The sequence below is a fragment of the Schistocerca gregaria genome, chromosome 3 (assembly GCF_023897955.1).
Source record: "Schistocerca gregaria isolate iqSchGreg1 chromosome 3, iqSchGreg1.2, whole genome shotgun sequence".
Taxonomy (NCBI): domain Eukaryota; kingdom Metazoa; phylum Arthropoda; class Insecta; order Orthoptera; family Acrididae; genus Schistocerca; species Schistocerca gregaria.
This window is the reverse complement of record NC_064922.1, coordinates 113,987,350-114,001,686: the sequence shown is the minus strand read 5'-3', so window position 1 is coordinate 114,001,686 and position 14,337 is coordinate 113,987,350. Positions and strand designations below refer to the sequence as shown.

The window sequence follows — 14,337 nt, the reverse complement described above, 5'->3', positions numbered from 1 at the left end:
AGAACAACCACCTCTGGCCATAATAACGGCATTGAGTCAAACAGAGCTTGGATGGCGTGTCCAGGTACAGCTGCCCATGCAGCTTCAGCACACAGTTCATCAAGAGCAGTGACTGGCGTATTGTGACGAGCCAGTTGCTCGGCCACCACTGACCAGACTTTTCAATTGGTGACAGATCTGGAGAAAGTGATAGCCAGGGCAGCAGTCGAACATTTTCTCTATCCAGAAAGGCAAGTACAGGACCTGCAACATGCAGTCGTGCATTATCCTGCTGAAATGTAGAGTTTCGAAGGTATCGAATGAAGGGTAGAGCCACGGGTCGTAACACGTCTGATATGTAACGTCCACTGTTCAAAGTGTCGTGAATGCGAACAAGAGGTGGCCGAGGCGTACAACCAATGACACCCCATACCATCACGCCGGGTGACGCGCCGGTATGGCTATGACGAATACACTCTTACAATGTGCGTTCACCGCAATTTCGCCAACATAGATGCGACCGTCATGATGCTGTAAACAGAACCTGGATTGAACCGAAAAAATGACGTTTTGCCATTCGTGCACCCAGGTTCGTCGTTGAGTACACCATCGGAGGCGCTCCTGTCTGTGACGCAGTCAAGGGTAACCGCAGCCATGGTCTCCGAGCTGATAGTCCATGCTGCTGCAAACGTCGTCGAACTGTTCGTGCAGATGGTTGTTGTCTTGCAAACGTCCCCATCTGTTGACTCAGGGATCGAGACGTGGCTGCAGGATCCGTTACAGTCATGGAGATAAGATGCTTGTCATCTCGACTGCTAGTGATACGAGGCCGTTGGGATCCAGCACGGCGTTCCGTATTACCCTCCTGGACCCATCGGTTCCATATTCTGCTAACAGTCATTGGAACTCGACCAACGCGAGGAGAAATGTAACGATAGGATAAACTGCAGTCGCGATAGGCTACAATCCGACCTTTATCAAAGACGGAAACGTGGTGGTACACATTTCTCCTCCTTACACGACGCATGACAACAACGTTTCACCAGGCAACGTCGGTCAACTGTTATTTGTGTATGAGATATCGTCGGCCGGTGTGGGCTTGCGGTTCTAGGCGCTTCAGTCTGGAACCGCGTGACAGTCACGGTCGGACATGGATGTGTGTGATATCCTTAAGTTAGTTAGGTTTAGGTAGTTCTAAGTTCTCGGGGACTGATGACCTCAGAAGTTAAGTCCCATAGTGCTCAGAGCCCATGAGAAATCGATTGGAAACGTTCCTCGTGTCAGCACGTTGTAGGTGTCGCCACCGGCGCCAACCTTATGTGAATGCTCTGAAAAGCTAATCATTTGATAACACAGCATCTTCTTCCTGTCGGTGAAATTTCGTGTCTGTAGCACCTCATCTTCGTGGTGTAGCAATTTTAATGGCCAGTAGTGTAGGTTACAATAACATGAACACTATGCCGACTTGTCATCAGATTGTCAGTCAACCTGACGCGAATACTTACAGACTTACGGAGTCTCAAAAGTGTCATTCGACAAGTACTCACACCTGGTCCGTCTTCGGGCAGCTATACAGCTTTCCCGCTGATAGTTTACTACGAGCAGGCGGCCATCCACCTAGCTGTTGAGGCATTCTGTGGCAAGCGTCCATCCTTACCGACGCATTTATTTTATCAGTGTTTCGGAGATGGAGACAGCCATGAGCGTCCACACGAGTTGGTGCGTGCATTTCTTGGACTAAATGGAAGACTTGTTTCTTACTTTTGCCACAACAGCTTGCTGACAGGAAGACGGCAAAATTGATTAAAACTGCCATAGAGTAAACCGAATCGTGTTTGCAACATTTCTGCCAACCATCGCTGGAAGGGACGTGACCTGGTGCTACCAGCACAATCTGCCATTATACTATGGCTGTTGGATTTCTCCTGAGGCACCAGCTGCTCCCAGAACAGGTAAACAAGCGGTTTGCAGTGCGCGGGTGTGTGTAGTCCATTTCGACGAACATCGTAACTCGTGTGTCATCAAAATTTGCATCAGTTCCAAAATCAACTCAGAATGATGGGTTTTAGTGGATAGCCCGTCAAATACTGAACACAGATCAAGTTGAAAACAGGGAGAAAGTGCACTGGACTGTCAAAAAAGAACCAAATTGAAACAGTGAATGATCCAGGCAATTTCGAGAGAGCTTCGGGAATCAGGACGTCGTAGTTGTGTGTTCAAGATGTTGGACTGCAAAGTGGGAGATCATTGTTAAAAATCTCCTTCAGGACCTCATTTATTTTCGCAAAGTTATCGACTTTCCGCCCGGTGATTGACGTGTCTCTTCTCCGTCGGTAGTCTTGGCAATTGTCATATTATACATTGGTTATCATCGTGGACGATGTCACGTGGTGAAAACATATTACCGTCGCAAGTAAATGTGATGAGTAGTGATAGCAGGCGTGATGCGACATAGACAGACTACTCACAGAAACGAAAACAATAGTGAAACAAGTGTGAACTATGTCACAACAAGGAAATTCAAGAGTCAAAACTTCCAATAAGGAACATAAGAGTAATAATACGTTGTACGTGTAGAACAAATAGGAGTTATGTACGCCTGGAGGTCCCTACCTTACACCTCGCGGTTGCAAACGGACGTTACACCACGGCACAGACACAAATCTGAATTCAGCGGACAGACATGTCAAATACTGGACAAACAATTCAAAATTTTGTAAAAAAAAAGCGAGAAAGAGAAAAATTCGGGAGCACGAGATAGATTTGAACGCTGATCTTCCCGCTCGCAGTCAAACACCGCGACCACACAACTACGATGCTGTAGTTGTTCAAAACCTCTCGGTGTTACTCATCTTAGACTTGGTCCGTTCACCGTCTCGAGTTTGCTTCTTTCTTCACAGTTCAGTACACCTCATTCCTATTTTCATGCTTGAGCTGTATTCAATTTCTGAAGGGCTATCCACAGACAATCTTACCACTAATTTTGAACGGGGTGCGATGGGGAGTTTCCCTCGTTAGATCACAGTTGATAGCGTTCTTCCGGACAATGTCATCAGTTTTTGGCGTTGTTATGTCATGTTTATTGTACTGACAATAATGCTACGTGGTTCATTAACAGTGTGACACGATACTCACCTTTCACAAGCTTCCAGTCGCCGATGCGAATTCCTCCGTTCTCTACCCTCTCGTCTATATTCAGCAGCACCTCTGTGCGGGGCGACTCTCCATTCGTTACGAGAGCGTCCCACAAGTTGACACCGTCCAGGTCTTCAGGAAGTGACGAAACATTCCCTCCTGCAAAAGATATGTGGCTCAGAAGTGCTTTGAAGAGAATCTGTTAATTCAGTAAATTTATTCTTCATACTTCTCACAGAGGGAACTTGTCTAACTTGCTTAAATTTATAATTTTCGACTCGGCCACTTGTTATGTTATCTGAAAATTTTGATTCAGTAACTACTCGACTCACTTTGAGTTTCATAGGCTAGTCATACAACCCTATTTCTTTCAATTGCGGAGGCTGGTGTAGTGCAGTGGGTGGGGGTGTTTCTTAGTCTTTTGAATGGGTAGGTAATATCCGCCAAGATTTCCTATCCTACACACCCTGTCTCCCGTAGACTTCCTTCTAACATTCTCTTTTCTTTTCCATATCGTTTAAATCTGTACTTTTCTTTCAAAAGACAGTCAATTCTCGGACCGCTTTGTGTTTCTGCTGTCGCGCCACTACTGACCAAAGAGGACTGCATTCAGTCACGTTAGAGGCTCGCCACTGGGCAGACGCATGGATAGTGCCACGCGGCTTCTGTCGAGAAAGAATGGCATCTTTTATCAGCGCAATCTACGTTGCACTACTACATGGGAAACTGGTTCTTAGCCACCCAGTAAGGCAGTGGCAGCGTTCTTGTGGGAAGGCCATTTCCCACAACACCAAGGTATCTTGAACGGACATACACAACCGCTGCTCGCCTTACACTTTACAGATAAAGACCCGATAGTCTTATCTACAGCTTCTGAGCTTGCATCAAAAACTCGATAGTTCGCACTATATTAATAACAACGTGACAATCCGACTAACCCATACCCTAGGGCCCAATCATTTTGCCTTGAGATAATGTACACTTCGACATCGATGAGGAAGAATGGTCATTACTTTCATTTTTCAACTCCGGATCGCTTATTACTGGTGCAGAATTACATAAATACTAGCTGAGTACTCGGCGTTGCCCATATATATATGTTTATATTAAAAATGAATAAGTTCCTCCAGTTCTGTTTGAGGTGTCGATTCTATATTGGCAACTAGTTTCAACATTGTAACAACGTCATCTTCAGGCCCATACACACGTTGACGTCAACTGCGTGCGGCTGATACTAGAAGTCAGTGGTGAGATACGGACGTGCTTCGTGTGCAAACTGGTAAGTAAATACTATGGATGTACGAAGATATGTAATTATTCCAGCCTTCTATTAGTCCATCTCCTCCCTCCATGTCTCTCTGTCCATTGACACCCCTCTCTCTAGATGCACCTCCTCTATCGCCACTCTTAATTCATCTCCTCCAGCTCCCCTCCCTACTCTTCCCACACATCTCCTCCTGCCTTGTCACATTGACAAAGTGCTCCTCCCGCTCTGTCCACCTGCTGCTTCCTCCTGTGTTCATTTCCTCCCTCGCACTAAATCCATCTCCTCCTTTCTCTTTCTTGGTCAGCCTCCCCCTACCCTTCTCTCTTTTCCTCTCCTCGTCCCCCTTCCCCTGTCCATCTCCACCCCTTTCCTTCCCAGTGCATTCTCCTCATCATTTCCCTCACTGTCCGTCTCTTTTTTCCCCCTTTCTCTTTACATTTCCTCCACTCGCCCTCTTTTTTTCTTCCGCATCTCTTTGCCTGTGCCTTCTTCGTCTCCTCTTTGTTCCACTCCTGCTCTTTCCTGTCTCTGTCCATCTCCTTGGGGTGTCTGTGGTGAGAGGTTATACCTGAAATTTGGTATTCTCGGCACGCTTTCGACACTGTGAATCTCGGAACGATTTCCGATTTGGAAAGACCCAAGCGCCTGTCTCCAATTACCATTCCGCGTTCACAGTCTGTTATTCCCGTCATGCGGCCATAATCAGGTCGGAAATCTTTTCACATGGATCACCTGAGTACTAATGACGGATATGCCACTGCACTGCCCTTTTATAACTCGTGTACGCAATACTGCCGCCATCTATATAAGTGCATTCGCTAACCCATGACTTGTCAGCCCATTGCAAGATCTCTATTGATACACTGGACTTCTGTATGTGACGAAATGGGGTCTTCCTCATATTTTAAATATATTACATTTATCAAAATACTGCCCGAATTTCGCATTCTAACCCCACTGGTTCTGTCAGTAACTAGAGCGCGTAGTGGTGTTGTCTACCGTTTTGACGTGGACCTCTCATTCTGTCAAATTAGTGGCCTCATTCCTATCAAGAGTCTAGCTGCTTTGCTGTCGCCGTTAACACCACCGGCAGGAAAGTAGTTTCAGCAGAGAGGGCATACATTTTCTTTATATCTTTTATGATATGTGTAAGCACCTTTATCCGGTCTCAACATGAACACTTGCTATCACAGAGGGGCCTGAACATTGGGCAATGTAACGCCGAAATCGATTAAAAATAATATAATAACTATAAATATATCTGAATGTGTCCACCTTACTCTATAAGGTACAGTAACAGTTCGCGCCACGTGATGTAACGGTATATTTGCTTACGGAAGTGTAAAGATTGCTAACAACGAATGAAATCGGATAGCATTAAGAATTCGACAAATGTAAAACTAATTTGGAAAGCCCCCATAAAATGTGTATAATAGTGTTGCTACCATACACCATTTACATCAATGATCTAATGTGAAACAATGGGGGTGTCATAAGCCTATTGGCGACTTAAAGTGGAATAACCGCATAAAAATGGTATGAAAAGAAAAAGCCGTAGTGGGGTTCATTGGGAAAATGAGAAGGAAATGTAATTCATTCACGAAACAAGTGGCTCACAAATCACTCCGACTTACTCTTGAGTGCTGCTCAACTTTCGAGACTGATGGACACTGTAAGAGAGACGCTGTTCTTTACGGACGGGTGTGCTATTGAAATTTCGAGGGCGTACGTTCCAAGAACATCTGGATAACGTATTCCCTCTGCCTACGTACTTTTTACGAAATAATCATGACGAGAAAGTTAGAAAAATAAGATGTCGTACGGAGCCTCACCGATAATAATAATTCCTTCGCACCATTCATAAAACGAACAGAAACAGTTGGTAAAGGCAGTGGCACCAGATGCATCCTCCGCCACACACTGATATCTACATCTACATGTACATCCATACTCCGAAAGCCACCTGGCGGTATGTGGCGGAGGGTACTTTGGGTACCTCTATCTGTTCTCCCTTCTATTCCAGTCTCGTATTGTTCGTGGAAAGCAGGATTGTCAGTATGCCTCTGTGTGGGCTCTGATCTCTCTGATTTCATCGTCATGGTCTCTTCGCGAGATATACGTAGGAGGGAGCAATATACTGCTTGACTCTTCGGTGAAGGTATGTTCTCGAAACTTCAACAAAAGCCCGTACCGAAGTAATGAGCGTCTCTCCTGCACAGTCTTCCACTCTTCCTCTATCATCTCCGTAACGCTTTCGCGATTACCAAATGATCATGTACCAAAGCGCCCTGGTCTCCGTTGGACCTTCTCTATCTCCTCTATCAATTCTATCTGATACGGATCCCACACTGGTGAGCAATATTCAAGCAGTGAGCCAACTAGAGTACTATAACCTACTTTCTTTGTTTTCGGATTGTATTTCCTTAGGACTCATCTAATGAATCTCAGTCTTGCATCTGCTTTACCGACGATCAACGTTATATGATCATTCCATTTTAAACCACTCCTAATGCTTACTCCCAGATAATTTATGGAATTAACTGCTTCCAGTTGCTGACCTGCTATATTGTAGCTAAATGATAAAGTATCTTTATTTCTATATATTCGAAGCACATTACATTTGTCTACATTGAGATTCAATTGCCATTCCCTGTACCATGCGTCAATTAGTTGCAGATGCTCCTGCATTTCAGTACAATTTTCCATTGTTACAAGCTATCGAGATACCACAGCTTCATCCGCATAAAGCCTCAGTGAACTTCCGATGTTATCCACAAGATCATTTATATACAATGCGAATAGCAACGGTCCTACGACACTCCCATGCGGCACACCTGAAATCACTTCTACTTCGGAAGACATGCTGCTTTCTGTTATCTAGGAACTCTTCAATCAAATCACACAATTAGTCTGATAGTCCATATGCTCTTACTTTGTTCATTACACGATTGTGGGGAACTGTATCGAAAGCCTTGCGGAAGTCAAGAAACACGGCATCTACTTAGGAACCCGTGTCTATGGCCCTCTGAGTCTCGTGGACGAATAGCGCGAGCTGGATTTCACACGATCGTCTTTTTCGAAACCCATCTACATATTTCTAGTCTCCAGAAAAGTCATTGTACTCGAACATAATACCTGTTCCAAAATTCTACAACTGACAGACGTTAGAGATATATGTCTATAGTTCTGCACATCTGTTCGACGTCCCTTCTTAAAAACGAGGATGACCTGTGCCCTATTCCAATCCCTTGGAACGCATGCTCTTCTAGAGACCTACGGTACACCGCTGCAAGGAGGTGGTCAATTTCCTTCGCGTACTCTGTGTAAAGGTCCAGCGGCCTTTCCTCTTTTGAGCGATATTAATTGTTTCTCTATCCCTCTGTCATCTATTTCGTTATCTACCATTTTGTCATCAGTGCGACAATCTAGAGAAGGAACTACAGTGCAGTCTTCCTCTGTGAAACAGCTTTGGAAAAAGACATTTAGTATTTCGGCCTTTAGTCTGTCGTCTTCTGTTTCAGTACCATTTTGGTCACAAAGTGTCAGGACATTCTGTGTTGATCCATCTACCGCTTTGACACGAGACCAAAATATGTTACGATTTTCTGTCAAGTCAGTACAGAGAACTTTACCTTCGATTTCATTGAACGCCTCTCGCATAGCCCTCCTCACATTACATTTCGCTTCACGTAATTTTTGTTTGTCTGCAGGGCTTAGGCTATGTTTGTGTTTGCTGTGAAGTTCCCTTTGCTTCCTCAGCAGTTTTCTTACTCGGTTGTTGTACCGCGGTGGCTCTATTCCATCTCTTACGGTCTTGCTCGGCACATATTCATCTAACGCATACTGTACGATGGTTTTGAACTTTCTCCACTGATCCTCAATCTGTACTTAAGACAAAACTTTTGTGTTGAGCCGTCAAGTACTCCGAAATGTGCTTTTTGTCACTTTTGCTACACAAAAAAATCTTCCTCCCATTTTTAATATTACTGTTTACGGTTGTGCGAGTTTTCAGATGATGCACTTAAAAATATTTCACTGGATTCTTTGCCCCTGCCACCCGTTATAAACGTTTGTGACTGCCAGTCTATATCCGGCAAATTAAAATCTCTACCCAGAACTATAACATGGTCGGGAAATCTACTCGAAATATTTTCCAAATTTTCCTTCAGTTGGTCTGCTGCTGAGCCAGGGGGCCTATGTTTGAGCCTGTTTTAACAGTGACCTCCACCCAAATTATTTCGCATTTCGGATCTCCGTCAATTTCCTTAGATACTATTGTACTTTTTATCGCTATAAACACGCCTCCCCCTTCACTGTCCAGCCTATCTCTGCGGTATACATTCCAATCTGAGTTTAGAATTTCATTACTGTCCCTGATACTATGTGGGCGTCGTGACCGTTTATTAAGGAAAGCAGTTCTGGGACCTTTCTATAGACAATCATGCGGTTTACTATTAGCACATTAACATTGTTACTCCCTATTGCGTTTTGCGTAGCACTACCTTGTCACGTCTCAGGAGGCTTATTGTCGGGCCTAGGGAGGAAATTCTGTAACCTAAAAAGCCCACATGTGCACTCCACACGTACTCCGCTACCCTTGTAGCCGTTTTCTGCGTGTAGTACACGCATGACCTATTCAGGCGGACCCTACATTTCTGCACCCGATAGCGGAGGTCGAGAAATTTGCACCCCAGATCTCCGCAGAATCGTCTGAGCCTGTGGTTTAAGCCTTCCACTCGGCTCCAAACCAGACGACCGCGATCGGTTTTGGGAACGATACTCCAAATATTAAGCTAAGATTCCACAACGCTAGCGAGGCTTTCCGCCTTCACCAATTCCCCAACCACCTATATGAGCTGAGGATGATCTTTGAACCCAGACGACAGGAGTCATTGGTGCCGACATGAGCAACAATTTTCAGTCGGGTGCACGCAGTGCTCTCTGTCGCCGCCGGCAGGGCCTCCTCCACATCTCGGATGAGACCCCCCGGCGAGCAGACAGAGTGAACATTAGCCTTCTTCCCCGACGTTTCCGATATCTCCCTAAGGGGCTCCATCACCAGCCTAACGTTGGAGCTCCCAATTACTAATAAACCCCTCTCCCCGTGTGCCTGCTCGGACCTTGATGAAGCAGCGGCCACATGTCCACTCACAGGCTGAGCGGGCGATGCCACACGGCCAGCCTCCACATTGGCCCTCCACCTCGTGCGCCGCGAACGCTGCTGAGCCCGAACTCCCCTTGGGGAGAGGGTAGCCCAACCACGCCCGGTACCCGCGAAGCAGAGACCGTGGGCGGAGCATGTAACACTTGGGGTGTACCATGCGACGCACCAGACTCCCCACTGCCGCTACACTCCGAGGCAGCAGCCTGAAGATGGCTGACCGCGGCCATCAACACGTTCAGCTGTTCGCGAACAGTGGCCAGCTCCTCCTGCGTCCGCAAACAGCAGCACACATCCTATCCATCCTCTGAAATGAATTTACTGTAGAGAGTTAATCAACTTTTAACTAGACTGCTAATTCACTAAAAACGGCTGATAACTCGCTAAACTGTGGCTGCTAGACACTTCTTGTTTACAACAATAAAAATAGGCATTACCTGGTTCTTGACTGTATTCAAAACGAACTCTAGCACTATTAGCACTACAGCTGACTAAAGGGACCTTCTCTGACTGTATCAAAAGAAAAACGAAATCTATGGAACACTATTACTAGTACTCGAAAATTAAAGCTTCCTAAAAGCAAAAACACACGGAAGAAGAAGTGACAAGTAAGAAAAATACTGTTAATTCTTAAATTAACGTAGCTTTCTGCACAGCAGATATGAAGCAGACGGCAGTTACGACGATAATTGGCTTATACGTAGAGATACGTAGATAATCGCCATATGCTTTATCTAGAGTACAGCATTATATGGCGAATGAAACTATATGCTTCCATCGCTCTTAGAATACCAAAGATCTCTGATGAATACAAGCAGACTGACAATTTTAACAAGGCTGGGATTCCAACGCTGGGCTCCTGCTCAATAGGCAGATGCGCCAACCACTACGACACCCAGGCACAGAGGCTTTCTCAACTACACGGACAAACCAAATACGCCTGATGAGGCTTTGTGCCAATACTGGTGGAGAACCTCTTCAATGCTGTTGTAGTTTATGAGTAATACCGAGTGGACTGAGGTGTGAATGGGAATCTGGAGTGAGGAGGGATGCGTACTAGGGCAGTCCGTCTACTTGTGGAAAGATCCGGGCTCGAGTTCCGGCCTTGCTACTGATTTTCATTTGTCGCTTCAGTCTGCATATATACATTAATATATGGCACTGTATCATATACAGTCAAAATAAAGCGGAAAAATTCTTCGATAGTTTTGAAATGTTATTTGTGGAAAAGCGTGCTCAAAGTTGAGTGGACTCAGGGAATGACTACTGAAGAAACACTCTAACAACACGAAAGTAAAGACTAGTGGAAATGGCGATGAAAAGTAAGGTATACTGAAGAGATGTTGACGGCGAGGATAAATTTTCAAAGAAAGATTTCATGAAAGAGAGCAATGGGAAAGACAACAATTAGATATCTGGATAACATTAAAACGCGCGATGTTATGAGCAGATTGAGGAAAATGCCAATGACCGATGAAAGTGAATTTCGTCTAGCCGATAACTCTCGTACACAGAAGTGCCAAAGAGAAATACGCACAAATGAGTTGCTGTTGGTTCTCAGCGTAGAATCCAGAAACGTAGTATCTGTATAACCGGAGCACAAAGTGGAACTCAGTGATGCAAGCCACTGCAATATTGATGTCATCTCAACTTGAAGTTTTTTTTTAACGACGACTTTCTTGTAGGTATGTCTTAGCCACCGAGAACGGAAGATAAGTACTCACCTGCAGCAGCGTAGAACGTGGGCAGCCAGTCGGTGATGTGCATCAGCTGGTGGGACACCCTGGGCGTGTTCTGCAACAGCGGGCTCCACACCAGGGCCGGGGATCGCACACCGCCTTCCCACAGCGTCGCTTTCAACTGGAAAGGACCATATGTACTGGTCAGTACAACTTGTATCGAGTCTGATGGTAAAGTCAGTGCCCGAAAATCTAAGGATAATTGGGTCGAAGATTTTCGTTGTGACTTCTCATTTCTTTTCAGCTCTCAACAACGTGAAGATTCGCCAAGAACGACAGATGATTCCGATTTCACACTGAATTATTCGTAGGAGTACTGGGTAGATTGCAAATAAGTGGACTCAATCTCAAAGACTTGCACTAGGCTTCTCAGGTATACAAAGTTACAATTTTTACTAGATCTTGTAGCTCGTCTTTACTTTGCCTCTCATGACAATGAAAACAAAATGCTAAAGGAACATGGATTCATACATTCCTCACATGACAGATTTACACATTTCACTCACATTTCGACGGATGTCTTTGATAATCGCCTTCCATTTGGATCTCATCCACAGAATAATAGCGCCATATACTGTACAACTTAAAAGTTAGTGAGAAAGGGTAATTGTGTAGGCCTCTCAGTTTCTTACAAACCAGAACACAAGGTTTTGTTTCGGTTTCAGCATAATTGCGACCACATGATTTTTGCATCTATTGTTGTTTGATGTAGTACTGTTTACATTAAATAAACGTCCACTTGAAGGTATATTGCTGAATACATCGCCTTGATGATACTTTATAGTCTCATCACATAGCATACATGCATATTTACTGCCTAAAATGAGATATCAATATTTATTTTGGAGTAGAGACAACGTTCTTCGCTCAAATGGTTCAAATGGATCTGAGCACTATGCGACTTAACTTCGGAAGTCATAAGTCGCCTAGAACATGGAACTATTTAAACCTAACTAACCTAAGGACATCCCTCACATCCATGCCCGAGGCAGGATTCGAACCTGCGACCCTTGCGGTCGCTCGGTTCCAGACTGTAGCGCCCAGAACCGCACGGCCACTTCGGCCGGCAGGCAACGTTCTCCTTGTAAGTGTTCTTTTATTACTTTATTAAAGGGAAGGGCAGTGTTCTACCGCAGAACTATCTGTTCTTCATGAAATTGCCCATAGAGACATTCAGATTGGATACATGAATGATTCTGCTAAAATGTCGTTTTACGGCTTATTGTTGCATCTTCAAAAGCTTGCTGACGTCAGAAACGGATGACTGTTGACAATTTTATCGGATATGGCGTAATGTGTACTTCATTTTTAGCTTCTAGTATTTGATATGGAAAACACACCATATAACACCAAATTTGTAATCTACGTAAATCTTAGTACAGTGTTTCATTTTCTCCTGAACAAGTCCCATATCCGAAATATACTTATATAGGTGCCTAAATATTTTAATATTCGTTATATAAAGTTCATGTTCTGTATTCATAAATAGTGCCAGGAAGCTGTAATGCAGGCTGTATCAAAACGAATCATCCGATTTTAAAAAAATCATAGCTATTATGTTATTTTAAGGTATGTGCGTGAACGACGTACTGTCGGAAAGAGCAAACTCCAGAGTTTTACATGGTTTCCACTAGATAGCAGCAGTGTGCGTCCACTTCATTTCTAGTAAAAATTGTGTCGGGACAACAGAAAGGTGACGAACAACAACGTGCAGAGTTTTGTAATTTCTTTCTTGCCAAGATGGAGGATGACTGTTTTGTTCCACGCTTAGTCTTTAATGACGAGGGTCCATTCCATTTAAATGGAAAGGTGAACCGTCATAATTCGAGAATACGGGGTACGGAACAATCACATGAAGTTATACCACATAAGAAGGATTCTCCAATATTTAAAGTGTTTTGTGTAGTTACATGGGAGAAGGTGGATGGTCCATTTTTCTTCGCTGAGAACACTGTAAAAGAAATCACATATCTCTATATGTTTCAGAACTTTCTTTTCCCACAGTTGGAGACTGATTCGAACGACTTCACTTACCAACAGGATGGGGCACCGCCACACTGGCATCTGAATGTGTCAATTTTTAAATCACTGCACGATGGATCGGTCGCACTGAACCAAATGATTCAGCTTTACATTACTGGATTCCAATGTCACCAGACCTGACTGTACTTGATTATTTGTTGTGGTGGTTTATAAAAGACTCTATTTATGTGCCTCTGTCACCAACAACAATGCATGAACTGAGACATCGCGTAACGGCAGCTGTGGAAGCTGTAACTCAAAGCATACTCACTGCAGTGAGGAAACAATCTGAATACCGCACTGACATATACCCTGCCGCACATACCACGATGCGGCAGCCATCATAATGAAAGAATCTCACGATGCAGAGCAGCCTAGAGCAGTGGTTCCCGCCGGCCAGGGGTGGCCGAGCGGTTCTAGGCACTACAGTCTGGAACTGCGTGACCTCTACGGTCGCAGGTTCGAATCCTGCCTCGGGCATGGATGTGTGTGATGTCCTTAGGTTAGTTAGGTGTAAGTAGTTCTAAGGTCTAGGGGACTGATGAACTCAGTTGTCCCATAGTGCTCAGAGCCATTTGAACCAGTGGTTGCCAACAGGTGTGCCAGAGGGATCCGCAATATGATATTAGAATAAAAAGTATATTAAATATATTTCGTATGATAACAGATTTTTTTGTTTTGGTCGCTTCCTGCATGAGCAGAGCTTTAGCGAACGCTAACTTCTGCGTCTAGGGTCTTCCTGGAGCCAAATGACATTAGCACACTCTAGCGCCAAACTAGAATTAGATAGAGGCAAATAGTTCTGCTGTATGCCTTAGACTGCCCGCGCTGCCTCATTGCAACTGACAACTGACAGTCACTTTACACAGAAACTCGCATTTCAGACGACAATGGACCATTGTTAATTTATTGCCAGTGCTTTCACATACCATGTTGTTTACATATTCAATATTCTGTATTAAGACAGTAGTGTTTGTAAGGCTTTGTTTTTCGTGGAAGCTACAGTTCGCGTAGTTAAAAATGGACCGTTGGTT

General features: G+C 44.5%; 1 protein-coding gene across 1 annotated transcript in view; it reads right to left on the bottom strand.

The window, feature by feature from the left end:
- LOC126356025 (arylsulfatase B-like) overlaps positions 1–14,337 on the bottom strand; it is a 77,107-nt gene that overhangs the window by 1,037 nt on the left and 61,733 nt on the right. Inside the window, exons 7-8 of the mRNA XM_050006679.1 lie at positions 11,267–11,402; positions 3,115–3,273 (exon numbers count right to left, since the gene is read on the bottom strand). Coding sequence (XP_049862636.1) covers positions 3,115–3,273; positions 11,267–11,402 — 295 coding nt within the window. The remainder of the gene's footprint in view (positions 1–3,114; positions 3,274–11,266; positions 11,403–14,337) is intronic.